Source organism: Dendropsophus ebraccatus, chromosome 1 (assembly GCF_027789765.1).
Source record: "Dendropsophus ebraccatus isolate aDenEbr1 chromosome 1, aDenEbr1.pat, whole genome shotgun sequence".
NCBI classification, from domain to species: Eukaryota; Metazoa; Chordata; class Amphibia; order Anura; family Hylidae; genus Dendropsophus; species Dendropsophus ebraccatus.
This window is the reverse complement of record NC_091454.1, coordinates 165,427,517-165,455,257: the sequence shown is the minus strand read 5'-3', so window position 1 is coordinate 165,455,257 and position 27,741 is coordinate 165,427,517. Positions and strand designations below refer to the sequence as shown.

Here is a 27,741-nt window from a genome sequence, read left to right as displayed (position 1 = left end):
TTCACCCTGTTATTGTAAAAAAAAATTCAAAAAAAGAATCAAGACATACCCAAGACATTGCCTGCAGGTACTTCTTCCAAGTCTTCAAGTTCACGACCCATCAGAAGATAAAGGTTTCCCAGGCTACAGCAAGCCATGTGTGGGATGGCAGAGATGTCAGCAGTGAGCGGGCAATCAGATGGCAACTGGAACAAGAGAAAGTGATCATAATCAGTCTGTTAAGAAACCAACAACACAATTTAAAGGGAAGCTGTCATCGCTTTCATCGCATCACAAGGTCATTGCAACAGGTGACTTCTTCCAGCTCCATCAGCTTTGAGTTATAGATCTCACCTTGTTTGGGTATAAGAAAAGATTGTCGAACATAGCTGGCAGAATAGGGAGAGGCTGCAGGGGACTGTCCAGATGACTGATGTTTCAGGCGTAAGGGGAGCTGTTTGGTAATTTCTTTAACAAAAGGAAAACTTGACCACATCTCCAAAGTGTTCATCACAACATGCCTCAAAAATACAGCAGTAGCTATATCATCACTGCCTTTATCTCCCCTTCAGTATTTACTTGTGAGTGGTCGGTCTGTGACCACATACATGTAACTTTCTCTACGTGTGAGAGAAGAGAAAATCTTGGAAGAAGTGACCTAAGACCGATCACCTCTACAGACAGGGTTGGCTGACAGAACATGCAATATATTTATAACACACGTATACGTCATTGACATTCAATGGTTATGCATAAACAAAGGGCGCCATGGAAGGTGATTTCACAAAAAATCTCAGAAATAGCCCTTACAATGAAAAGGAAATTGATTGAAATGTCCAAGCAAAGATTAAGCAGCATAAACCTACAGTATAAAATATGCACACATGAAATTGAAAGCAATAACAGCCTTCCTAGCATTATGCTTCATTGAAATATGTAAAAAGCAGTTGCAAGTCAATTATACATTCAATCAGCCTCATGCTGACTTCCACTAATAGATACAATTACTATAACAAGAGAATCTTTGACTAAGGCCAGTCCCATAGCTAACCCTCCGAACTTATCTACTGAGCACAGAGCAGTCAGCAGACCTAGTAATGTGAAAATCCTGCCACTGCTGAAATCATAGTAGGTAATGGATTTAGTCAACTCTAGCGGATAACCTTCTGTTAAAACATGCACAGCAATCTCACAACAGATGGTGTCCATTACACACTGGATCAAATTATTTTTCCTCCTTCTCAAAGAATGCCAAGCAGAAATGAATGCCATAATGCCTAGCCACACTTATAAGTATATTTACCAGCCAAAATAAGGCTATGGGCTCCATGAATATGCATTTGCCAATGTACTTCAAAAATAGATAAGCAGTTAAAGTGACAGTGTCACCCCCTTTTTGCATTCTGACATCTCTACAAAGGTGTAAAAGGTAAATTTAGCAGTTTTCATACCTTATTTTATATCATACGTCTTGGTGCTTGTTCAAGTAAAAAATTATCTTTTATCATCTGCAGATTGTGCAAATGGGCTGTGTCGCTGTTTCTGTGAAGACCCGCCCACTCAGCCCAACCTGCAGACGATAAAAGATAGTCTTACCACAGATTACACCTGTGTAGGGAAATCATAATGCAAAAAGTTGGTCAGTGTCACTTTAAAGCAACTCTGTACGTACAATCTGCCCCCCCCCCCCCAAACTGCTTGTACCGTCAGATAGCTGCTCTTAATCCAAGATCTGTCCTGGGGTCCGTTCGGCAGGTGATGCAGTTATTGTCCTAAAAAACAACTTTTAAACTTGCAGCCCTGTGTCAGATTGCCAGTGTTCACTGATCGCATTAACAATACGCAAGAGTTGTCTTCTTTACAGCGTTTCCCCAATCCATTAGTCTTATAGACTCTGGCTCCTCCAAAGTCCCCTAAACTACAGTAATCCATAAATAGATCAAAAGATACTAATTCTGAATCTGTATTTTTTTTTTATCTTTCTACTTACTGCTGTATGTCTTTAAACAGAGCATGCTGATGCATAAAGAGGACTACTACGTTTAGTGATGTAATAGAAAGGACTAGCAAGGCTTATAGGTAGGGAATGCAAAAGAAAAAAAAAGATTTCAAAATTACAGATTCTGAATCAGCATCTTAACTATTTACATAAAACTGCAGACTGGGGGCTTTTGGAGGTGACAGAGCCCTTTAAATTTCAGTTAGGGTAGTTATTATTCTTCAAACATACTGTAGATGTGCTGTACTGTAGTTAAAAAAAAAAAAGCATATTGGAAAAACAAAAAATAGCAGAATTGGAAAAAAAAATGGCAAAAAAGTGCATGCACAAAAATTGTCTAAAACCAAACCTTTTGGTTTGAGTACTTAATACCACTTAGGACTCGGTGGGCTGTGTGCCGACTTGAGGAGACCATCAAACAGATAGCACCACCAAAATAATCTCAACAGGGTGTCTATACTTGGAAAAAATTGGAAAAATGAGAACAAATGTTCCCTTTTTTCATTAAGCTTATGCAGCTCACATAGGATATGACAACATTCATTAAGCGGAATGCCAAAACTGTTTTTAGTTTGTTTAGGAGTTTTTGCCCCTTTATTTAGTGCATTTATCATGTGTTTGTTGGGTTCTTCTTGATTTGCTACTGAGACCGACAAAGTGGTTCAGAAACAGGGCATGTTCTTTGGTTTAGAGGACAAATGCTGTTTTTTTTTCTGGCAAAGCTGTTTGCTCTTCACTTTTTTGTAACTTGTATTAAGATTTTCATAGTTACAGAAAAAAAAAAAACATTATGTCAATGTAATTGCATAGACGGTTCATAAATGCATATGACGACAAACAGCAATACTATTCAATAAACAGAATGGTAAAATGTCGGGAAGTAGCAATAACCTTGATTACCTTGACTACGTTTGGATGGAGAAGGATTGACAAAAGGACAAGGCAATGGAAATGGAACAAAAGGGAATAGGTAATATAGTTCTTTCCGACTTGTCAGAAATACAGAATACATACAGAACGGAGAGACTAAACAATACATTATATACAGAAGCACTTTGCAGATGGGCACCATAGCCTATTGACTCGGTGAGGCCCCCATCAGTGTTCACACATTGTTTACACACTGACATCTTAAAAGACTGCACCCAATTTAACGCATATTTACTGCAAAAAGTGGGAAATTACCTTTTTTATATGAAAAAAATGGATAATATAAAATCCTTGGAACTTCAGAAAAAGTAGGCAAAAGGATTTTCTACTCAATTCTATTACACTAAACTATGAGTAACATTTGTACAGGGCTGGTTTCTGTAACAAGCATACTATAAGCACTCAGTCTTCTCCTTCTGTTAACCATATGGCGAATCAGCAGCTACAAGTCGGCATTAATTATACCGCAAAATGAATGAGACGTGTTCCAGAGAGCTGTCCATTTCCTAGGGCCTTCTCCTCATATGTGAGAGCTCCGAGAACTACAGCCCTGTGGTCACCAACGCTTTGTATGACAGTTTTATCAAGAAGATGAAAGCCTGGCCAGCCGCACATTCATCAGAAGTAAATAGATCAGCTCTTTGTGTTACCATATGAGCATATGCTTGTTTGGAGAGAGCTTGGACTGGCATCGCCCCCTCTTATAGACAGCACAGATGACAATAAGAACAAACAATATTTTAAATGAGGCAGTTCTGCTAAAAGCAATGTCTGTCTCGCTTCACATTCAATGATCTGGCATGGAGACATGTTTACAGCAAAATTTTATGGTTTTTATACTATGGCCGGAGGGCGATAGTATGAGGTGCATAAACTAAATAGGTGATAGCAATAATAAGAACATGCCACCTGGGTATAAGGAGACCTTATTATTAGCTGATCCTCCCTTCCTTGCCTTGCTTCAAAGGAACAGGTTTTAGAAAAAATAAATTTCTTTGGAAATAATTTGAGAAACAATAGGGAGGTTATGAACTAAAATGGAGTCTAAGCGTACAGAAAATACTTACTGAGACACACCGAGGTAAACTACAAGACAATGGCACGTCAGCCTCCCTTGTCTTGCAGAATGACCTCTGCACAGGTCACAGACCATACCCCATAGAAAGAATAGGGGTCTAGAGATGTTCATTTATTGCACCAATGTACATGGGGCTTGCTGGAAAGCATTTCACTAAATGCTGTTAAAACAACAGCTCAGGCAAGGAGGCTGCCCCCATAATAATGTATTAAAAAACATTCAATGAGAAAATAGAAACAGATCAGAAAACATCAAATTTCAGAGTGTCTCTGATGAGTACAATACATTCTAGGCAACAAATTTACTTTAGATGGGTTATCCAATATTAGAAAAAGCACAACTACTTTCTTGCAAAATCAGCACCACCAGTCTCCAGGTTGGGTGTGGTATTAAAAAATCTCCATTCACTTTAATGGTACAGAGTTGCAAAACCCACACCCAAACTGAGGACACAACAGGTGCTATTTCAAAATGGGCCACATTATTCAAAGCCTGGACAATTCCTTTAACAGCCAAAGTGAAAAAGTTACAGTGCATCACATAATTCTCACAATAAGTTAAAATGAGCAGTAAACATTCACAAATGCTATATAACAAATACTGTTTGTTGTGGTGTTTTTATCGTTTTAACTATTACTATAAAAGTGAAGTTTTTATTGTGATACGCCTCAATGATAACAATATCTGATATATATTGTATGGGAATATGTATTGGCTGCTTGATCTAAAATAGCCCTTGATCTCAAAATAGATGTGGGGTCTAGAGGTGGGACCCGTACCTAATGGGTGCTCCCCCCCCCCCCTTTTCAATTATACAGCCAGTCTGTCCTAATCCTAGTTGTCTCTCAGTCTCACATTTTTAGGGCCCTATTAGATGGCCCAATCCTATGTGTAAAAAAGTGCTGCTCTCTGTGTATAGAGACTTTATAAGGCCCAATCAGATGTGCGGCTGGACCACATGGACAACCACTGATGCCCTTTCCTATCAGCTATTGGTCATACATCTCCTATTACACAGTGAAATGTGCAGCCAGCAATTATTTGGCATGTAGGAAGAGCCTAAATTGTTTGTAAGGCCTTTTACCTCTATCGTTGGTCAGCCACGCAGCTACTATTACACGAGGAGATGTGCAGCTAAAAGGAGAAGAATTTTTTTTAGACATAGTAAAACCAAGCAATTACCCGATGAACTAGCATTTGCTTTTTATGGACCTTTTACAGTATCGGCCAGGGGGAGTTGCTAGAAATGTTCCTGCGGCAATAACTGCCCCTCGGCTGATCACATCTTCTGTGCTGTTTTAAAATTTATTGTTTATGGACGCACATTTTCCTTTGTAAACTGGAGATGTACGGTCAATAGCAAAAGGAATATGGGATATGCTATCAGTTGCCAGATCACACAAGCTGTGCATACTTACAATCCATTGTTGCTGTGTGATCCAAAACTGTCAGCTTCCATCCTGCTCTGCGGCCACCGATGTGTTTTCAGGCTGCCACCCCCCCCCTCTCCTCCAGTTGTCAATCATTTTGAAGAAGGCAGGGCAGCGGCCTGTAGTTACAGCGGCAGCAGGGGGGGGGGCTGACAGTGCCGGGTCACACAGCAGTGCTGATTGCAAATATGCACTGCATAAGTGATCTGGAAACTGAGCACATTCGAATATGCATATCTGTGCTGTCAGTTTCCCTGGCCGCAAGAATGACAAGGATTGTTACGGTGGGCACGGCCGGCCCATTTATTGTAGCGTGTAAGCGAGCGCTGATCTCGCTGATCAATGCTAGTTTGCATCCTTGCAAGGCCCCATGTCACGGACATGAAAAAGATCGTCAGCCATATTACACAAGGTAAAATAGTCTTTTTCAGCTGCTAATCCCCCAGTGCCATTGAACACCTTAAAGCGAATGTACCCTCAGGGCCACCGTCCACAAAAAAGGAATACGGCACTGGCACCAGTCTATTCATATGCAACACTTAAAGCGAATGTACCTGATGCTACATCCACTTTAAGATAGCATTCTGAACATATAGTGACATTATTAGCAGGAACCAGCTAACCACCATTAGGCTTTAACCACCACTAAGTAAGATTATAAGGTATATAAACACGCCTACACGAATCAAGGCAAAGCTCTGTAAAAGTCAGGCTGTTGCAGGTCTCATTATTGCTGGGGCTATATCTACCAGTGAAAGGATTCTATGACCCAAGTACTCTTTAACCTCTGCTCTTCCACTGGCATGACGTTTATGCCCATTTATCTCTTGACTCTGTCATGACTGCTCTTGCCTTTCATTCCATTATACCTAGTCTGTTTGTTATAGTCTGTTCTCCTGCTTATTTGATTAAGAGACAGGACCTTTTAACATTAGCAAGAGCTCCTTGAAGACAAGGTCAGGCCTGTCTAATAAGAAAATCGTGAGACACAAACATTTGGTAAAGTATATTGGAAATGGCCCTATGTATATTAATAAAAGAAACAAATACTGGATGACCACATGTCAGAGATCGTGCCGGACGGCTGTGCTCCAGGGAAAGGAATAAGCTGGAATAGGAGCACCTCGCCATTAAAGGTTCCTTTATTTCTACCAGTGTTATTGTGGGTTGAAATGTAATAAGAGGAAACATGAAGACTAAGAACGCATTTTACTTTACAAGTATGGCTTCATTAAACTGGAACCTTTCTTGTCAAGTATCTGAAATCAAAGAGAAAATCTTACCTTAGGCAGCGCTTCTGCAGGATCATATTTAGGTCCCAAAACAAATATCCTTTGCCCTCTGCGCACCACTCCACTGAAGACTCGAGCAAAGGCAATAAAATAACTTTTGTTCTCATCGGCTTCTTGTTTGTCTGACTTTTGTATCGCGTTCTCCCTCTCGCTGGACGAAGTTTGTGCTTCACCTGGAATATGATTAAAGCAAAAACAGAATTCTTCTAGGAATAAAGACTGAGGCTGTATTGTGCATTATATATTTCTCAGCATGTTGCATATATACAATTCAACTGACAGCTGCCCAACCTAGCCATACACATTTAGGGAGCGTTCACACGTACAGGACCCGCAGCAGATCTGATGGCGCAGATTTGCTTCGAATCTGCGCCATCAGATTTGCTGCGGATTCTGTATGTGTGAACGCTTCCTAAAGGCCATCCAAACCCAGCAATAATTTAATGTATATGGTGACAGCGCAACAATCATTGATGTCTGCTGAAGGATGACAACAATGAGAGTACTAGATAGATAGATAGATTGCGTAAAACGAGATAAGAAAAAACTCCAACAGCCAGAGTGGCATCTTCCCTCATAACTTTATTAGGACTTTGGCTAGTTGTTGATTATTGTTTAAAAGTTTTAGATATGCTGCGATCTCTAAACAAAGATGGCAACACACCGTACACAGCTAATGTCCAAACTCTTTAAAACATGTATTCTTGCATAGATCTGTGCTTGTGTTTCTCAGCCTTGTGCTCCTTAATTTGTGGCTCTTTAGCTGTTGTAAAAATACAACTCTAAGGGGCCTATCACACGACAACTTAAGGCAACAAATGAGGACCAGCGAGCTTGGTTTGCAGAGCCTTTATAAGACTTGATTAAACCCTGTCAGCGCGTTCAGTGGAGATGATTGACAGGGAGAGGCGCCAGTAATGGGTCTCTCTGTCACTCATCCCCACCAACAGGGCTGTGGAGTCGGAGTCATGGAGTCGGAGCTAGCTTTGGCTGGAGTCGGAGTTGGAGTCGGAGCTAGCTTTGGCTGGAGGAGGAAAAAAATTTACCAACTCCGACTCCAGCTTTAAAAAAAAATCTTTAAAAAATGTAGAATTGAATTTTGATATGAATTTTACAAGTTTTGCTCATGAATATATATTATAAGCAACATTCTAATAGAACACTGGCCCTATTACATAAGGTGGTCATGAAAAAATTGTCGGTCGCTATTTGGCAGTTTGTTTCTGAGCAGGAAGAGTCCATTGTGTGGGGGAAGATCTGTGCTGGTCTCTTCCTGGATGCTGGATGACTGCATGTGAGCAGCAGTGTAATATGAAGATATCCTGTGTAATATAGAGGAGGAGGAGAAGACGACATACGTAGTGTAGCAGTAACCTCTGTCCTCAGTGTTGTGTTTTCTCTTTGGGATAATATTGTGTGTTTTTCTTCAGTGTTCAATGGCTGCAGCTGTGTGTATGTGTGTGTGTGCTATGGCTGCAGTAGGCTGTGTGTGTGCTATGACTGCAGTAGGCTGTGTGTGTGTGTGTGTGTGTGCGCTATGGCTGCAGCAGGCTGTGTGCATGTGTGCTATGACTGCAGCAAGCTCTGTGTGTTTGTGTGTGCACACTATGGCTGCAGCAGGCTGTGCGTATGTGTGCTATGGCCGCAGCAGGCTGTGTGTATGTGTGCGCTATGGCTGCAGCAAGCTGTGTGTGTGCTATGGCCGCAGCAGGCTGTGTGTGTTGTGTGCGCTATGGCTGCAGCAAGCTGTGTGTGTGTTATGGCCGCAGCAGGCTGTGTGTTGTGTGCGCTATGGCTGCAGCAAGCTGTGTGTGTGCTATGGCTGCAGCAGGCTGTGTGTGGTGTGCGCTATGGCTGCAGCAAGCTGTGTGTGTGCTGAGGCTGCAGCAGGCTGTGTGTGTGTACGCTATGGCTGCAGCAGGCTGTGTGTGTGTGTGTGTGCGTACTATTGCGTGCCCCCACAGTGACCTTCTATATCACTATGTGTGACCCCTGTATATCACTATGGCTGACCCTTCTGTATCACAGGTATCTGGCATTGTTAGCAGTGTTTATTTAAGTATGGTGAATATTTAGTTAGAAACATAAAAGACTGTCAGCAGGAAAAGACCACCTGCTCCATCTAGTCCAGTTCTGAGTTGTTCAGGACATGGAGGCTGGGGACTGGCTGCATCCACTGCACACACAGGAGAATCTGCTTTATATGTTTCCCTATTCCCTCAGAAATCATGTAGGACATTAGGTAGAAGCTGCTGAGCCAGTGTGATAAATAACTCCCCTGGTATATGACCGGCCATTTATGAAGAAGCAGGAGTCGGAGTCGGTCTTGAGAAAATTTAGGAGTCGGAGTCGGTCTTGGAAAAATTCAGGAGTCTGAGTTGGAGTCGGAGCTGCGGCTTACCGACTCCACAGCCCTGCCCACCAAGCGTGCTGCCAGGGAGAAAGTGGTGGCAAGATAGGGCGGGTAGCCGGCCAGATGACTACCTGTTGTGCCTTTCCCCTTTCCTTGCCGCACATGGGGAGGTTAAACTTCATTTTCTCACGTATAAAGCTGCAGCTGCAGCCGCGGCCAGTACATACCGCGAACTGCAGAGGCACTTTATACAGTGCTGCAGGGAACCAAATCAGTCTAATTGAGCTGACTGATAAAGTGCTTTTTCCCTTCACTTATTACTGCATCAAGGCTTCACTTCCTGGATAAAATGGTGATGTCACGACCCGACTCCCAGAGCTGTGTGGGCTGTGGCTGCTGGAGAGGATGATGGCAGGGCGACACTGAGGGACACAGGGCACTGGAGGGACACTGAGCATCCCCCTGCCATGATCCTCTCCAGCCCACACAGCTCTGGGAGTCGGGTCGTGACATCACCATGTTATCCAGGAAGTGAAGCCTTGATGCAGTAGTAAGTGCAGGGAAAAATTTTGCCGGACTTCACCTTTAAATGTAAAGAACAGGATTTCAAAAACAAGATCAGTGGCAAAATTGTGCCAATTTGTTCAATAAAACAAGCTGCTATCTACACCTAATACTGCACAGGAAACAGGAACAAAAATATCCAAGCCTATAGCTACTTTTACATATAGTTAACAAGCCTTCAGTCCATGGAGCGTGTATTTTAAACTGCACCGTCCATCAGTGTGCAGTGCACTTGAGATTGACAGCCAGAAGTGAAGGAATTGGTAGGAGCCGGCCATAAATAAGCTGATCACTAACCACATACACCTCACATCACCTAAACAGCTCATTTGCTGTAATTATGTTGTCTGTAGACTGGTGTCAGCAACTGTGAGCAACTTCTAAACCTTCTAATGATGTGTAATTGCTGCCGGTATTGTAGGAACATTCAGTGATCAGAAAATTACACTGAATTCACTTAAGACTCTGGGAGAAAAAAGTGAATAAAGTGGTAAGGACAGACACTTGTCTTTGGTGTTCTCACCGTTTCCAGGCACTTGGCACACACTGCTGGAGGAAGCCGGCTCCTGTCCCTGAGTGACTGCCATCCTTTCAGCGTGCTTCTGTCTCGCAAGCTCTCGTCTCAGTGCAATTTCTTCCTGAGTTAATGGCCTGCAAGAAGTGAAGTTATTTGCATGAGAGGTATACCAGAGCTAACAGCGACTGAGAAATACAGGCTTTATATATGCTTCAACACCCAACAATAACCAAACACATGTTCATACACAGAAAATACGCTGCAGATATTTACTTCCCTTTTTAAATTGACTGGCTAAATCTGCAGCATATCTGCCATGTGTAAACAAAACCTAAAGGCCCTATTACACGAAACATTTATCGGCCGAATTCCCTTGTGTAATAGAAGGCAACGATTAGCAGACATTAACGATGTCGGCCGATCGTTGGCGTTGATTGTCTTTCAACATGTTGAAAGACAAACAACTAATATAGCAACGATCTGCTGCCGTTGCTCCGTGGAATAGGATCGGCGGCAGCAGACCACTGCTATCTTCTATGGGCTGCCCAGACGATCTAGCGATCACCGGGGCAGCCCCCCTGCAGATCCCTGTGGCCCCTCCCGCACTCACCCGCTCGCTGCCGCCGCGTGTATTAGCAGTGGCAGCGAGCAGGGAACGAGAAGCAAGTGAGCACTGACAGCGCTCATTTGCTCCTCTAGTCGCCCCGTGTAATAGGGGCTTTAGTCTCACTACACAGTGACTACATGTTGCTATATGTGTCATGGCCAATCACTGCACGCCAACCAAAGAAGGTTGCATGCCAGAATCGCAGTTAATAAAAGTGAATGAGGTCACAAGTTGCTGCCAATGGACCCACGATTGCCAAAAATCCCAACCTGCTGGATTCCTGATTACTGTTGGGTCAGGCTACATGCCTGTGGCAAAGGGACCACATTCCCTTACATTAGCTGCAATACAGGCACATAATACTATAACATTTGACTTAGGCCGTTATCCGTGCCACAAAAGTTCTTTACTGAATAGGTCCATGCATTCCAAACAACCAAAGGATGCACTTCCATAGGCTGTCTTTAGCTAAGGGTCAGCGGCTATGAAATGTCCAATTCAAAGAAAAATATTTAATGAACTTGTTGAAACAACAATATCAGCACACCTCCCCCCCCCCCCCCCCCCACTGCAGTACTGCATCATTTCCATGAAGAAGCTGCAGTACTGCAATAAAACTCTAATGTGTGTGAACATGGCCTAAGGGTGTGTTCATACTTACAGGATCTACAACAGACTTGGCGCAGATTTGAAGCCGCAGATATGCTTTGAATCTGCACCATCAAATCTGCTGTAGATACTGTACGTGTGAAACTTGTCTTAGGGTTCATTGACAAGAGCTATTTATCATGAACGTAGCCCAAGGGGCCTATTACACAGGTCAATGCTGCACCAGGCCATTCCTGCTCCACAAGGAATTCTGGGAAGAAAGGATAAACAAAATAGCTCTCATACCACCTTGGGAAGGTAGCATCCCTTCTGAAAATTGCCAAGTTCAGCACTCAGCAATGTTCGAAAGTCCAACGGAAAGTGAATGGTGTGATGGCCAAGCATGTGTCCTACTACTACATTCACTCAATTATTCAGGGTACATTTAGCTTGTCCTGTCACTTTAAAAAGAATCTTTTTAATATAAGACAGTGCCCACTCAGCCAATCGAAGACAGAAGACCAGAAAGAGAAAAGCAGTAAGGACCAGGCAACACTGATATAGGGGAATGTGGCAGCCTGACTATTTAAAAGTAAGTAAGGAAATGGTGGATGGCGAAATTAAATTAAGAAAAACAAACCTGCATTTATGTTAATGGGATTTGTTATTAGTTATGACACTGATGCAAAAAAAAAAAAAAAAAAAGTTGGGAAACAGGCCAAATGATAGTGATTGATGTGATCAGCTCCACATATTATTTGTAAGCTTCTCCAAAAATAAGATTTTATATGGAACCAAATGCCCAGTATGAAATGTAAGCAAACCATACAGCTGAGAAATTACTTCCACGATTGAAATTTGATTTCAATGAGATTTTTAATTAAACTGCAGGTTAGATATACATTCCCATCAATATTCCAATGCCGAAGCTATTTAGATTGTCAAAAAGCAAGACAAGAAAAACAAATGGCTTATCACACAAAGCTTTCCTGTAGTAGTAACTCTAATGCTCTAATGTTCCCAAACCTGATTTGTCAAATCAACACTACGGGATATATTAAAAAAAAAAAAAAAATCAATCTGTGAATAATGCAAGTTTAAAAGACCATTCCTAACAAAGCCTTATTCATGGGTCTAGAAAGATGATGGAAAACAGTGTATACAAATTAAAAAAATAAATAGAGGCTTTTATTTCTGGATAATAATAGAAAGTTGGGGGCATGCAAGGAACCCTGCATGTCAACACACGCCGGAGCGCTGTCATTTTTTTTTACAGAAAGCTGTATGGCCCCAATCCAGTTAAAATGTTACATGCTAGCCGATTAAATAGGGGGCTGTGCGGGAAATGCATAAAAAAGAAAAATAAATGGTGACATAAAAGACAAGGCCGAGGCTAAAATAAAGAGGCAGTGTGCATTACTGTCAAGACACGGAAGAGAACTGCAAACACCTAGTAAAACAGATGAAGTAAAAACACATGTATATTAAACGTCTCTTTTTATGGCCATTAAATATACCCTATAAGGTGTTTTGCACGACATATACAACACACAACATGATCATTTTTCCAGGGTGCCATAAACTAAAATAACACATTAAAAGAAACAGAATGAAAAAAGAATAAAGGTAGGAAAAGTTTTAATAAAAAGAGCTGACTGTTCAGGCCAAAGTGACGTGCTGTGTTCTGAACTCATTAGACTGAACATAAATTACAGGTAACACAGGACACGAGTAATTGGCACGGCTGATCAAAGGTGTAGTCTGTGTTAATGGAGTGAGCACAACAATAGAGAATGGAGAGAATTCATTATACCCCATACACCAGTATTCTGCAAACAAAAGTTTAACGTTTTTATGCAAAACACTTCTGCATCTTTTTTTGCCACACTCTTCACTTTTAAAAGTAGGCACAGATTGCCTCAAGTTGGTGGCAAGGACCCCCAAATGCTGAAACATTTACTATTATTTAGGACACATTTACTCTGGTGTACAGTCACAAGTGAACCAAAGTTAATATTTAGACCAGCACCTCCTACTAAAAATGTCACACCTTGCTTCAGCAAAATTTGAGTGGTTCGAGCAGGATCTGCCTGTTCAGCCAATCACTGACCAGGACAGAACAATACTGCGGCCAGTGATTGGCTGAGTGGACAAGTTTTGCACCAACCTCTTGTCTTGGGAAAGGACAGCATCAGGAACTGAACAGGAGCTGCAACTGGAGCTGCAGGGACCCAAGGGTAAATACAGCTTTTTGCTTCTCTCTACAAACCCAGCATTATATTAAAGACTCACTGTCATTATACTAGTTCTTAGCAAACCATTTTATCAAAGAGATCATCTCACCACATCAAGGTGACCTCAGAGAGAGGGTCTTTCTGGCTTTGTATTAGCCCAAGAGAGGCCATTGTTAGTGTAGGACCCTCTCTCTGAGGTCACCCTGACGTGGTGGTCATTTGCCTTATTTAAAGGAGAACTCCAGCCAAAATCTGGCAGTGTGGGGTGGGAAAATAATAAAGAAATTATACTTACCCATCCCTGTGCTCCCACAGCCATGGTACACCAGTGTGCTGTCAGCCTCCGGTCTCCTGTTTTCCACCAGTGCCCGTTTCCTCAGGACTCGCTACCCATGGGTAGGAAGTACCCGCTCAGCAGAGTTGTCCCACCTCAGTCACTGACAGGCTGAGCGGGCATTTCTCAGCCAAGTGGTGATATCACCACACTGGGAGATGCTGGAGGCTGGCGGGGCTGTAAGTGGTGCAACTGCAGAGGCACAGGGACGCATAGGCAGGACTTCTTTATTATGTACCTACACCCCCACCCTCCATTTCTAAGTTTCCTCTGGATTTCTCCTTTAAAAGAAAAAATAGACTTTTCAATACAATTGGTATTGTGCTCTATGATGAGACGGGTGGCCAATAAGGACAAGCACCTATTACACACTATATAAATAACCACCAATGAAAGGCATGTGCTAGATCATACTGACTCATTGTGATTTCTAGGACATGGTACAGTCATACTTTTAGCTGATAAAAAAGTCTAACGATCCAAGTACAGAAAGTGATTTTATAAGTGACATATGGTCCTTTCAGAAGAAATGAGTCATTGCTTACCAGATAATGACAGGCAGCAGCAGAGACCACATGAAATAATGGACTCGCTTTGTTGTTTTAATTTCTTCTCTCAACCAACAATAAAGAAATGAACAGCAGACGGAAGAATTTCAGGAAAAAACATTAAAAATGTTCTACTTTTTTTTTTTTAATCAGGTAGTGCAGAAGCAGAAGAGCTATAATGATATATGAATCATAAAATTAATCAAGTGCAAGAGATGTAACTTACTTCTATCAAAAAAATCTCACATCTTCCAGTACTTGTCAGCTGTTGCATGCCCTGCATATCTATGTCTATGACATACAGCAGCTGATAAGTACTGGAAGACTTGAGATTCTTTTAATAGCAGTAAATGACAAAACTCTGGCACCAGTTGATTTGAAAGAAAATTGTTTAAGTTGCCCTTTAACTCATCTTTTATCCAGAAATTCAGCCCCACTACAATCTATCTATAGTATATTTGAAGTCTAGGGATGATGGGGTTCGTATTCTCACGTGATCATTGCAGCCAGCTCTGAGCCTCAGTATTTTCCACTGTGGCCAAATTTTTTACCATCCTGGAAGAGTCTTCTTATCAATACTCTCTAAGGCTATGTTCACACTTGGTAAGAGACTGGCCGGTCTCAGAAAACATCATCACGGCCGGTACTACAGTATCGGATGGATGATCCTTAGTGCAGCTAAGTTCTGATGGGGGCGCATCAGAACTCCCCACAGCATACAACAGACCTTGCAGCCGGAGCCGCGTGCTTCATTGTGTGCACTGACAGGGTTTTCTGTGGCCGCTATTCACTGAATAGCAGCTGCAGAAAACTCACATATTAGTTTTCTACAGCGCCGCTGAGCGTATCCCTCAGCCTGCAGCACTACGTTAAGTACAGCAGAAATCACGGCCGTTGTAACCATTTCTGCGGAACTTAAATAGTGTGGATATAGCCTAGTGAGGTATTAGAGGTGGTGGTGGTGGTGCAGGATAAAGCAGCTGTAATCACTAACCTGTTACAAGTTGTGCTCCCATGTAGGCATAACGGTACATAAGGCCTGTGTATAGAATATAGCTCCGCTGCCAAGTTGTGGTAAACAAAACATTATTGCCCACAAAAACACATTTCAGTGGCATTTCGATGGCATTACTCAGGTTCAAAAGTAAAATGTACTCATAGTCAGTGGCGGATTAAATGTACCCTGGGCCCCGGGCTGTCCACCCAACCTGGGCCCCCCCCCCCCAGTCAATTCGCCCACATTATAATCTGCTACTGCGCCTCCCCCCCCCCACTGTCCCCAATAAACACTGCCTGCCTGCCTCCCCTCCCTGCTGGCCCCAATAAACATAATGTTTGGTCCCTTGCTGCTACCCCCAGTAAGCATTGCCCACCCCACCTCCACTGCCCCCAATAAACATATCGCCACCTCACCTGGTCCCCTGATGTTGCCCCCCCCAAGGTCACAGCAGCACAGAGGATGTCAGGAGAGGAGGGTGCTGATCTTATAGGAGAGGTCCAAGCAGCACAGAGGATGTCAGGAGAAGAGGGTGCTGATCTTATAGGAGAGGTCCCAGCAGCACAGAGGATGTAAGGAGAGGAGGGTGCTGATCTATAGGGGAGGTCCCAGCAGCACAGAGGATGTCAGGAGAGGAGGGTGCTAATCCTATAGGAGATAGTCCCCCTTTATAGATGGTCTCCCTCTTTCCCCCCCTATAGATGGTCCCCCTCTTTCCCCCTTATAGATGGTCCCCCTCTTTCCCCCCTTATAGATGGTCCCCCTCTTCCCTCTCCCCCCTTATAGCTGGTCCTCCTTTCCCCCCTTATAGCTGGTCCCCCTCTTTACCCCTTATAGATGGTCCCCCTCTTTCCCACCTTATAGATGGTCCCCCTCTTTCCCCCTCTATAGATTGTCCCCCTCTTTCCCCCCGTATAGATGGTCCCCCTCTTTCCCCCTCTATAGATTGTCCCCCTCTTTCCCCCCGTATAGATGGTCCCCCTCTTTCCCCCCTTATAGATGGTCCCCCTCTTTCCCCCCTTTATAGATGGTCCCCCTCTTCCCCCCTTATAGATGGTCCCCCTCTTTCACCCTCTATAGATGGTCCCCCTCTTTCCCCCTTATAGATGGTCCCCCTCTTTTCCCCTTTATAGATGGTCCCCCTCTTCCCCCCTTATAGATGGTCACCCTCTTTTCCCCTCTATAGATGGTCCCCCTCTTTCCCCCTTATAGATGGTCCCCCTCTTTTCCCCTTTATAGATGGTCCCCCTCTTTCCCCCCTTATAGATGGTCCCCCTCTTCCCCCCCTTATAGATGGTCCCCCTCTTCCCCCCCTTATAGATGGTCCCCCTCTTCCCCCCCTTATTGATGGTCCCCCTCTTTCCCCCCTCATAGATGGTCCCCCTCTTCCCTCTCCCCCTCTTCCCTCTCCCCCCTTATAGCTGGTCCTCCTTTCCCCCCTTATAGCTGGTCCCCCTCTTCCCCCCCCCTTATAGCTGGTCCCCCTCTTCCCCCCCCCCCCCCTTATAGCTGGTCCCCCTCTCCCCCCCCTTATAGCTGGTCCCCCTCTTCCCCCCCCTTTATAGCTGGTCCCCCTCTTCCCCCCCCCCTTATAGCTGGTCAGCCTCTTCCCCCCCCCCTTATAGCTGGTCCCCCTCTTCTCCACTTTATAGATGCCCCCCAGTCAGTAAATAACACACAAACAACAAAATATAACTCACCTACCCTGCGTTCCCCCGTCGATCCTCTCTCCGTCTGCAGTCTCCGGCTGATGCGCGGCTGCCGGGGGTGTCCCGTCCTCTCCCCGGCAGCGCGCGCATCACACAGCTCCTAGTGCCGCCTGGGCCCTGACTTCCGGTACGTGCGCTCCCAGTACCGGAAGTCAGGGCCCCAGGCGGCACTAGGAGCTGTGTGATGCGCGCGCTGCCGGGGAGAGGACGGGACACCCCGGCAGCCGCGCATCAGCCGGAGACTCTTGTGACCGCAAGCGAAACAATGCTTGCGGTCACAAGAGTGCAGTGGCGAGGGGGCCTCCCGGGCGGCATTATAATGTGGGCGGCAAGGCATGGGCCCCCCCGGAGCCTCGGGCCCCGGGCGGCCGCCCAAACCGCCTACATTATAATCCGCCATTGCTCATAGTACACTAAAAGAACACCAACACAGAGGTGAATGAGAAAGGGGAGCTCCCCACAGTGTGTGACATAACACAGAGTTTCTCCATGGACTCTGTCTGGAATCTCAGCAATGGCTTACTGGAAAAACTGTTGCTTGCACTTGTGGGTGAATATTTTGTATTTTTTTGGAACGTCATCTAATGTTACAAAAAGGTTTAGATAAAACAAAGAAGGTTTTTTCGCAATATAATTTAGTGTTTGTGACACTTGTTGGACACTGAAAGTTAGGGATAGAAACCTAGCTACTTGTGGCACCTTCACCCAAAATAAAGGGAAAAAAGGTGGATTAAACTACATGTTGGATAAAGTGGTGACAGATCTGCTGATGTCAGTAGTCTGTGTAAATGTTAAACAGTTTTAGAGAACTTTAGAGAGTAGTTGCTGTAGCATTGTGTAAGCACTGTGAGTATTCATGAGTAATATGGAGACAGCTGTCAATCAGCTCTGGAGGAAGCCCGGCGCTCACTATACAATGCAAGCTCATGAATACAACAGACCCCTGACTCACAGCGCTGTCATACTGCTGAAACCAATAATCTTTCATTTCTTAAAAATGACTACATACTCACACGTAAGTGACAGACCAGTAAAATCTGTATTTCTGCTACTACTTTATGCTGCCCCCAGACAAGGCAACATAAAGGAGCTGACATGTTCTCTTTACTAATATACACTCCCTCACATCAGATGAACAAAGACATTTTCTAAATATAAAGTACAGAGAAAGGTTTAAAGCCAATTATTACAAATATTAAAAGCATTTTCACCTCGGCCAAGGGTCTAAGAACACCGCTGTCACGGCTAAATGGATGATAACTACCGGTTAGTGGTTTTAGGTGTTGAAATATTTGATCGAGTCAAAGTGAGTTACGGGAAACAAAAAATTACATAACGTAAAGCAGGCAGGTGCCACCTAATAAAAAGTCAAGTAGTTTTAGTTTATATTGAGCAACACTAAAATAACCCATATTGAGAAAAACATTGAAATATAAAATTATTTCCTCCCACATCTTAATGTCGGCAAATTTTCTACTTCTGTTTCGCTACAGCAAAAAAAAAAAAAAAATCTGGAAAAAAAACAATAACAAAAGAAAAAGCAACCAATTATTAATCACCTGTACAGGCAAGCATGGCGCAGAGGTCAGCGACTGGCTGTCGATGTCCCATAAATGATGTACATGACACCATCACTGTAGGACCTACTACAAGCCTAGAAGACCACTGTGAATGTTATTCAGTCACATATTGCAAATAAATTAAATACATTTTATTTTATCAATTTTTGAAGGACTCTCTTACACACAAAACTGAGAGTGACAATGAATTTTCTTCATTCACATCAATTGACAGTTCATACATTGTGCATGGTAAAACATGCAGAAAGCATGCAAGGGAAAATATCTCCCAGGATAACATAATGTAAATATATACATAATATATATAAATATATAAATATATATATATATATATATATATATATATATATATATATATATATTTATATATATATTAATTACAATACCAAAAATTGTGGGAGTACAGAAAAAATAAAACAATTTGTAACATTAAGATTAAAAGTACAGGCACTCTAAAAACCAAGAAGAAACAAAAATCCCCAATGTGTTTAGTCTTACCTTTTCCCTTATGACCATACACATTCAGGATGGGGTCCCGCAGTGCAGTTACTGCACAAGGATGAAACCATGCTTTTATGTGGTGCAATATTTTGGCCACAAACTGTGGTATTACTGGCAAAAGTGTGCAGCCATTAGACACTGCATGTGGACTTCACCATGGGAGCCTACCCTAACATTATACAACCGGTGCTGACAGTGACAGACCTGTAGGGACACGCCCCATTGACAAGGAGAATGGTAATGCCCAATTTATCTATATATTAGATAAATTGTCCTGTCCGTGTCAGGAACTGTTCAGAGAAGAAGAGTTTGCTATTGCCATTTGCTACTGCTTCGAACAGTTCCTGACACTGACAGAGATGGCAGCAGGGAGCACCATGCCAGATTTAAAAGAATATTCCATTTCCTGCAGAGCATACAACAGCCGTTAGTGCTGGAGGGCTTGAGCTTATAAAATAGAATTAATTTACAAATCTATATAACTTTCTAGCACCGCTAGAATGGAAAACAATTGTTTTTCTGTGTGTAACCCTTCGATGACTTAAGTGACATGATTTTCAAGAGACATTAGATTTTGAAGAATATTTAGTTAAGAATCCTGTGACTGGTCGCCCCTTAGGGCTTCTGTGGCTGTAGGAGAGAATCATGGCAGGCATATTCTCTGCTATGACAACCTTGGCATGTGAGGCCCTAAGGGAAAGTTTTAGACAGTCCACAACAACATCCCCATAACCAGCAACTGTGAAGCCTGGGAAACTGAATCTGCATCATCAATAAAACTGACACAATCAATTGAGCAAATGAGAAAGTCCTACTGGAAAGCACAAAAACAGATGTGTCCTTAAATGTAGTTATATAACTTGTGCGTGCAACAAAAACATGGAACCGACACCAATCATCTTTCCTTTATGACTTGCTACTTCCACCTTGTCCTGACCAGTGACCGTATTAAAGGTAGTTTTATAGAAAAGCTTGTAAAGGCCAAGGAGAGGCTCATTATAAAGGTCCATCAACTCGGCACTAACAGCTCATAGTACAAGAACCTCATAGTGGGGCTATAAAAGTTTATCTGCATGCACAATGCTGATAACATCCCATATAGACATTATTTGCAGTGCAATACGACAAGTGGTTTTTACAAGGGAGATTAGTTCACTGAACAAAAAGAATTGGAGATTTGACTATTGTCGGGAAGGTTTTAGGCTTAGTAACTCTATAAAGTTTAATAAAAAAAAAAAATGTAACAAACAATATTGCAACCTTATGTTATCCCTGCATAAATAATAATATAAAAAATAGAAGATGAACTTAAAATTATGTGCTGGAACAAGACAAACAAAAAAACACCGGATCATTACCACCAGACGACGGGATGGGGCAGATTATACAGACAGACCATGACATTGGTATTTTACAACACACTGGCTGATGTAATGATATTCCACTTTTGTTCTGGCATTTATACAGTCCATTCTATAGACCAAAGATGACACATTGAAGTGTTGTTTCAATGCTTGATTTTTAACTAGCTCATGACCTAAAGGTTATCCATCCCTTTTTGAAACCTAATCTAAAGGCCCTATTATAGAGCCGATTCAGAGGAACGCCGACCAGTCTGGTCAGTGCTTGCATGCTCCTCATTCCCCGCTCACTGCCGGCACTATTACATGCGGAGACACAAGGAGGTAAGTGCGCGGGGAGGGGTATTGGGGGGGCTGCCCGGACGATCATCAGATCGTCCGGGCTGCCAACGGGAGATAGTGGCGGTCTCCTGCTGCCGCTCCTATTACATGGAGCGGCAGCAGATCCTTGCTAGGCTGATCGTTTCTGTTTCAGCCTGTTGAAAGACAACAATCAGCTGACATTGTGCATGCCAGCAGATAGTTGTCTATTACACAAAGCGATTATCAGCCGTGCCACTCGATAATTGCGTAATAGGGCCTTTAATTTCGCATTTGACACCTCATCTTTTTGTGAATCCCTGACTTGTACTTTACAATCCAATCCTCTATACCAAGTACAGTTTGAGTTTTTCCTGACAAGTCACTTAGCTATGCCACGATTGGTCAGCTTGGTCAGTGGATGGTGGACTTAATGACTAAAACGTCATGGCTCTGGGTAGACCAATAAACATCTGGCTCTAAACAGCATCCACCTTACAGAAGATAAAGATAGCCATAGACATAAGATAGCTGCCCTCAGCAGAAACCGCTTTATCTCACGGAGTTGAGGGGTCATGCTTCTAGCAGATACCTCTGGTAGCAGCTTAATACCCAGCAACGCAAAAGAACAGGTCATGTTGAAATCCAACATCTGTCTCAATTGGCTTAGGGGGCCCAATGGCCTCCAAGAAATAATGGCATAATAATAATTATTGTTTGTATTGACATTTCTGTGGATACGAATCCCTGTGTGCAATAAGGTTCCCTCATGTCTTGGTCTCCTGTTATTATCCACTTACTGTGACAGCACTATTTATAACCTCTGCACTGTGACATCACTGTGGGCATGATTCCTATACTCTGATATAACCGTGTATAATAACACAAGCCCCCCCCCCCCCCCCCCCCCCGGGTCTATTATCCACAGCTTTCAGCTCAGCTGTGACTGGTTGCTGTGGGTACTTTACCAGTTTCCATATTACCCACTTGGATAAAACTGGGCCATGTTTATTACCCCTGTGGTAATGTTGTATTCATAATGCAGGGTCAATGACTTAACTGATGAATTATTCCTGGGCGGTGACATCACTGGGTGGATTTTCAGGGAGTTACAGCTCGGATCTTGTGCCTAAGTTTGCCGATCAGTTTCTACTCCACATACAGGGATACCAGCACTGTAAATCACACATGAAGGCAGTAGCCCTGTTAAACATTCTTCATCTGAACTCCTCAGTATGTTACAAGGATTTCTATTTCCCATAAGTAGTCTCGGAGAGTTATGTTGCTTGCCTCAGTCACATATAATAATCTGACACCATCCTGAAAGGCTGCAGGTCTCATTCACAATCCCAGGAAGCCATCCAGTCCTTAAAAATTCGGGGAAAATTGCTGCCTTCACTTAAATGCCCCTATTTCTCTAACTAGCTGTAAGATAGCAGGTCTGATGTCATTGTAAAACCAAACCGATCCCTTTTCCAAGGTAATGGCTTCTAAATGAGCTGTGCATCTTTTCCTTCTCTTCTCCCCCCCCCCCCCCCCAACCCCCCTTTCCCTAAACCAGACCCGATGATAAATGTTATCTGTGTAAACACTTGGTTTTCCACACATTAAGTGATACTAAGGCTCGGCTTAAAAATCCAAGTGCTTTAAGAGTAAAGATAATGGAATATAAATGAGAACGATTTTGTTCCAGAGATGAAATGACTAAATGTAGAAGGTATTGTCATTGCGTTTACAGAAAAATAATAGAAGAAAGAGAATGTTATCTATGGATTTCAATGAGAAAGCAAACCCTAAAGACTTCCTGTATCAGAGACATTTCTGTAACCATCGGTAATGACAGGCTGGCGTCACCTTGTGATGCCCTCTGATCGGCGCTGACATTTATGGGCGCAAAAGAATTTGCTGTACCTGCCTCCATTTTCTCTGGGCAAAATAAATTGAAACAGTTATTTACAGCTGCCCACTAGAAACCAGGAGACCCCAATAAACTGGTGACTTGTGCCCCACACTTGTTTCACTGCTGGCTGCCAGCGTGGCAGAATGCTGAAGTGATTAACCCTTTAGCCCCGGCTGATTAAGCAGTCAGACCTTCCACATACGGCATCATTCAGCAATAATTAAGAGCTTTTCTCATTAATATCAGCTTTCAGACAGATGGCTAGAGCTATGACAAGTATCCAGAGACCAAAGACACGCTATCTCAAATGCTATATCCAATGGAAAAAATAACGTCTGCTATGAGTCTGTCACAAATAATGGCATAATGTGACTTCAGAAAATAGAATTATTAGAAACACCTACTAATGGTCACCCAGTTAACTCCTCTCTAACATCCAAAATACACTGCTTTTAGACATGGTCGACCACTCAAATGGGGAACAAGGGACCCTTGTTCTCATGATTGGTGGTGGTCTGAACAATCAGACCTGGGACAGATGATAAGTTAGTGGAAAGAACCCCTTTAACTGATAATCTCAAAATAAGAATCCGAGAGTCATCTCCATTCTATTGTCTTCTTATAGTTGTCACATTAGGGAGGACTGCTCATTTATATTCAAATTGCCTATTCTCAGCATTTATGAATCTGAATATGGAATCAATAAGTCAATGCACTTTTTACATTCCTATTTAAAACACAGCATGTTGTGTTGTTGTCTGTGATGCAATCGTTTTCCAATGCAGCATGGAAAAATATGCTCTTATTTCAATCTATATTTTCAGCAATGTAGTGGCTGCCATACATAAGAAAATAAAGCTGAATATACTGATATAAAAGACTGTTAATATGGATATAGCATATTAATTCTCTCTGTTACTTATATAGCACCGACATATGCTGCTGCATTGTAGAGATTGTCACTATTCACATCAGAACATGTCCCTAATGGGGATCACTGTCTAATTTCCATGTCTGGCCATGTGTGTGCTCATGGCAGTATTTCAGCCAGTATTTGTACTAAGACTGTTGGTCACTACCTGGAAAATGAAGCACCTTATGGATTAATGATTGGGGATCACATTGTACGGGCAATCCAGGAGGCCCAATGCATTATAGACTGATTTAAGGATGCTATATGGTTATCCAGAAACCACATTATTTGGAGATTGGTGAAAAAGGAAGAAGGAGATTATATCTGTCCTGGCCTGCCAAAGGTTCGTCCACATTCTGCCCCGGGTCTGTTTTTAATGACGGAGGATGAGGATTAGCACATCTTTCCTTCTAAAAGCCCTATTACACGGGCCGATATGGAGGAGCAAGCGAGTGCCGACCTGTCAGGTCAGAGCTTGCTTGCTCCTCATTCCCAGCTCGCTGACGGTGCGTGTAATAGCGGGTAAGAGTGGAGGGGGGAGCAGGGAGCTGTGGGAGCCCATAGGAGATAGCGGCAGTCTGTTGCAGCCTCTCCTGTTGGAGGGAGAAATGACCAGCATACCGTTGCTCTTGTTCTAGTTTTTTTTTTTCAAAATGTTGAAAGACAAGGATCAGCCAACATTGTGCATGTCAGCTGATCGCTGCCTTTTAACAGGAGCTATTACACCAAGCGATTATTGGCCATAACATGAACAAAACATGGTTGAACACTTTTTCTGTACGTTGAAATTAAACATACGGAAAGGGATGGAACAACGCAGAGTTAACCCAGTCTAATCTGTTTCTATTTTCTGATTGCAGTTTTTGTTTATGGGACAACCACCTTGCTTGAGCTGTTTTTACCAACATTTACCAATATGCTTTACAGTAAGACCCATAGACATAGACAACAATGCAAAGGACCTGTCCTACTGACATGAATACAAGACATAACTTGGCATCATGACCGGCGGTAGCAGTGTGCAACTAGTGTAGATACACAGGGCTCCATCAGCCAGACTGTTTAGTGTGGGCAACATGAGTGTTGGAGCTACTCACCAATCCAGGCTGTTTGTGACAGAGCCAATGTTAGCACTGCAGAGGCCCGCTGCTCCTACCATGTTTCCCCCAAAATAGGACGCCCTTCAAAAATAAGACACCCCACCTACTCTACCCTCTAACCTTAAGTAAGGCATCCCCCGAAAGTAAGGCACCCCCTACTCTACACCCCTGGGTCTGTATCTTGCCATTGCAGTGAGCTGTTGCATTTTTCTGTGTTTGCAATTTCAGCCACAGCAATGTGCTCCTACCTAGTGTAAATGGTATTCTAGGAGAGCTGACCAAATTTGTCTTTTTTTCTGGGTAAATATAAGGCTTCTTTTCGAAGAAAAACGGTAGGTGTGCACCTGGCACTAAGCGCTTGTGATAAGCGCTTACAGCTAAATCGAGCAAACTTTACCAATAAATGGTAACTGCATAGGGGCATAGTGTTCTTTGAATTGTACAGGATTTTATTCAGTAAAAGTATTGTGATAATCACAGTGGTCACGATGTATTATTTGTTTCTGCTATACTGTATTATTGGTAATACTAGTCTTGGTATACGGAATTTGCAGGTGCCCAGCAATTACATTTGATGTAGTTTCTGCTGTTTTACTGCGACTATGCAAATTGCACTGAAAAAAAGGCTCAATAAGGCCTTGCCACCCAAAGGCCTGCAGAAGCCTGATGCTGGCCCTCTATCTACCGATCATATTATCTGTCTCCTATCTATCTCTCATCTAAACTATCCATCTAAATATAAAGTATAAAGTCACCACAGCACTTTAAAAAAAATTCAAGGAAAAATATCTAAAAAATAATATAAGTACCTATCTTCCTGTCTATGTCATATCTATCTCTCTATCTATCTCTCTATCTATATATCTCTCTATCTATCTATCATGCTCCCACCATCTCCTGTAAGGGCAGCGCTAACAGCACAAGGCCATATTTAGTTATGGCAGCATCACTACGATAACCAGACATTGTAGATATGGTAGTCACCATTGACAGTTACAGAGCCGCTGTAGGTCATGTGCAGCTTATGTTAGTGTAGTGTGGGGACTATAGGTACCCCTCTTTGGTCATTCATAAAGTTATGAGGTATGTGCTGGTTACATCATATTACATTTACAAATACCTGTGTAAATCTTTTTTATTTAGTGTTCTTAGTGCCACAACCATAAGCTGCTTGCCTGGTAACAAGTATTTTTAATGATCTCTGCATCTAAGTGCATCACCAGTCATTAAAGGGTTAATACACTAGATCACAGTGAGCACCTGTAGTCACTATGGCAACTGTGAGTTCACTTGCTTATGTCATAAAGAAGATTCCATAAAGGAAAGGTGTGCTTCCTGGATCAGTGCCATCCTGGATGCGCCTGAGGACCTTGAGCTTGAATGCTTACTCTCTCCTTCTCTTGGTGTAATTCCCCTAGCAGGGGAAAAGGTGGCTGACTACCCCTTCAACCTAGTCTCCACCTTCTGGAGAGGTGAAAAAGGGTATTTCCACCCAGCCAATAATAAGGTGACATATGTGGCCACCAGATCTGTCTTACATCCGTTGTAGTATATTTACAGTCTATTTTTGTTATGTTGCCTGTAAATCAAGTAAAATGTTCAAATTCTTAATCTATGCTATATTAGTATTACCCTCTAAGCCCAGGGAAAAGGCAACTCTCCTGCCATGGCTCCCTTGAGGTTTCCTCCACATGGTGTTTTTTTTCCTTGTTTGAGTGCTGGAGGGGGACTCTTTGTGAGTTGGGGTTCTTTAGTTCTTTTTCAGCATCATGTGATTTTAAATAAATAAAACTGTGATTATTTGACACCTGATTACAAAGTGTCTTGTCATTATTTTGTGTTCTTTGGTTTCATTCATTTCATGTATGCCATAGTATTGGTGCAACTGTTACTTTTCCCTTATTGTGCCATCCAAAGCAGACTTACAGTAAGTGAAACCCTATGATAGATAAAATGATCATCTAAAACACCCAGGATTCATTAGTCATAGAACTATGTGTATCTATCAGGCCTGTGTCGCTCAGTATCTTGTCTGCTGTGTCTACCTGTGTCTTGCTGTATATAGGATTTATCACTATATAACTCAGCAAACTTGGAATTCAGCCGCCTGGAAAAGCTGGGGTTGGGAGGGCAACTTTGCAGAGGGCACCTTAACGGCTAAGGCCAGCCCTGCTGGGCATATCCTATGGGGGGTACTTATCAAGACCAGCATATCTGTACGCTGGTCTTAGTAAATTTAGCATGGGGGAGAGGATTTAGGTAAGAGGTGCATGCCTCTTACAAATACAGGGAATGCCACACAGCACGCGCTGAAATCTACACCTGCTTCTGAGCAGACAAAATTTTCTGCTATGATTTACGTCTGATAAATAGTTAAAAATTAGGCTGAAATAGACTTCATGCATTGCTGAGCCATTGTGTACACCATGAAAAATGAACAAAATCTGTGCCTCTTTCCTGGCATACGCTAATAGTAATTTTCATCAATTCCTCCTAAAAAGGTCATTCAACAGGTAAGGGAGAATGAGCTGTGAGCTTAATATATTGTCTTCTCTCTCTACTGGTGTCACCTTTCATTGTTAATGCTATTTAGATCACTTTACAGCAGCCTACTGCTTATCATGACAGACAGAAAAGGTAGCCTCAGTTTAGCTTTAGACGTAGTGGTGAGATTTCAGGATTATTTTATACTATAGGTAGTAAAATTAGCAAAAACATCACCAACAATTCTTCAAAAAGGAAACTGGAGCACCTGGAAGAAACTCAAGAAAACATAAGAATTCCAGGCAGATATCTTTGATCATACTGAAACCCAGGATTCAAGTGCTACAAGTCAATAATGCTAAATGCTAACCAATGACATGTAACATCAATAGTAAAAGATAAGTTGCCATGAATGCAGACAAATATAATACAACCATATGTAA

At 42.7% G+C, this 27,741-nt stretch overlaps 1 protein-coding gene across 1 annotated transcript in view; it reads right to left on the bottom strand.

The window, feature by feature from the left end:
- EFL1 (elongation factor like GTPase 1) overlaps positions 1-27,741 on the bottom strand; it is a 191,331-nt gene that overhangs the window by 130,881 nt on the left and 32,709 nt on the right. Inside the window, exons 13-15 of the mRNA XM_069983709.1 lie at positions 10,149-10,276; positions 6,700-6,881; positions 50-185 (exon numbers count right to left, since the gene is read on the bottom strand). Of these exons, the coding sequence (XP_069839810.1) occupies positions 50-185; positions 6,700-6,881; positions 10,149-10,276 (446 nt within the window). The remainder of the gene's footprint in view (positions 1-49; positions 186-6,699; positions 6,882-10,148; positions 10,277-27,741) is intronic.